Raw genomic sequence first — 1,736 nt, 5'->3', positions numbered from 1 at the left:
TTTTGTCCTTTTATTAGCGCCCTCAGTATTCTTGAAAGCAGTGATGCTTTCTGAGAAGAGCCTGTCAGTGGTTCTCAAAGTTTAGCTGCATCAGGGTCGTCTGGAGAGTTTATTAAATCACAGATAACTAGCTGGGTGCCACCCCAAGAGTTTTTTGTTCAGTAGGACGGGTGGGATCTGAGAACTGGCATTTCTAAACAAGTTCCCAGGTCCTGGGATTGCATTTTCAGAGCCACTTTTCTAGACCCACTGTGATTTCTTTCCACAATATATGGAATGAGCTACTCGCCAAAGAGTCCCGATTTCCTTTAGTGGGGAATTGTATTCTGTGAGTCCCAGGATGCACATAAGAACTGGTGGTGGTAGGCAGACGTGCTTTTGACCTCCTTTTCAGCTACTCGTAATAGTGGCAGAGCTGGAAAAGGTATGTTCTTCATGGATTTCCAATAATTTTTTCCAATTTAATATATCATGTTATTGGACCCTACCTTTTTTTAAAGCACAAGGTAACATCATCCATTAAGATTTTTACCACATTTAGAGTTACAACTGTCACTAGTAGAAAAATTAATAACTATAGCCCTTCATGAGTTATCTCATGAAATTGAGCTTCCATCATGACTGAACTGAAGTTTATATTCATTATACATTTGTATTTTAAGTCTGACTGTAAGATCATCTTACAGTGTTTCTGTAATTTCTTTTGCACTTAGTCTTTGTCCTAAAGCATTAAATTGTAATTTTGTACTTCTGTTTCTAAATAGATAGTAAAATTATTTGTGGAGTACTTTTTAAAAGAACTGTTTAGAAGTTATGATTGTGAATTGTTTAGTAATTTATATCTTAATGTTACAGGGATCAACTGTCTTTCCTTCTTTGGTCAAAAATTGGAAGTTTCCTGGCTGTTGGAACTGTTAAAGGAAATTTGCTTATATATAATCGTCAGACATCTCGAAAGATTCCTGTCCTTGGTAGGTTATGGATGGAAACACTGCTAAATATTGAGATGCTTTACATAAATAGAAATTTTACTACCTCTGATTTCCTGATATTGCAAGGGAATTTTGTAGTATTAAGACTCCCCTGGTCAAGCCTCACATTTATCTAAATTAGAATAGCCCTCTTCATTGCTTGTTTAGAATTTCCCAGGCTACATACAGTAGGTTGCTCTAAGGTCAAGGTCAGCCTGTGCTTTTGGTCACCAGTACATTAATGACATGGTTTGCATCTATCCCTTTCTCACCCAAATTATTCCTCTAGATATAGAATAGCTTATATGAGTATCAACACACTAGTAGATGGACTAACATTTGGTGACTGTTTGGACAGAGTATATCCAGATTCCTAATTCTGACCTCTCATTCTCTTCAAACACCAATTTATCTGGGTGTGGACTATGAGTTATATTTGCCTCAGGGTGTATGACTAGAGGGTGTTTGTTCCTCATTTGACCTTGGTTCAGTCTCTGATTATCTCAGCCTCTAGTCATTTAGCCTCTATGTGCCTTCTGCACACACATGAAGAAATAGTATCAATTCTTTTCAATTACTGTACCATCATGCTGGTGAGTGTTGAAACTGGTGGGTTTGATTACATCCAGATAGCCAGAAAAAGTATAATTTACTGCTAATGAAGGAATTAAATTCTGGAGATAAGAGTGCCCACAGAATACTTGAGAAAGTACCTTTCAATTAAGGATGCTGAATCATTTCAAATTATTTTCATATATATATATA

The 1,736-nt window shown here is 36.6% G+C and overlaps 1 protein-coding gene across 1 annotated transcript in view; it reads left to right on the top strand.

Annotated features, from left to right (window-relative positions):
- WDR19 (WD repeat domain 19) overlaps window positions 1–1,736 on the top strand; it is an 87,381-nt gene that overhangs the window by 11,443 nt on the left and 74,202 nt on the right. The window contains exon 5 of the mRNA XM_019635995.1: window positions 856–971. Coding sequence (XP_019491540.1) covers window positions 856–971 — 116 coding nt within the window. The remainder of the gene's footprint in view (window positions 1–855; window positions 972–1,736) is intronic.

Source organism: Hipposideros armiger, unplaced genomic scaffold (genome assembly GCF_001890085.2).
Source record: "Hipposideros armiger isolate ML-2016 unplaced genomic scaffold, ASM189008v1 scaffold_26, whole genome shotgun sequence".
NCBI classification, from domain to species: Eukaryota; Metazoa; Chordata; class Mammalia; order Chiroptera; family Hipposideridae; genus Hipposideros; species Hipposideros armiger.
This window is presented reverse-complemented; position numbering and strand designations above follow the sequence as displayed.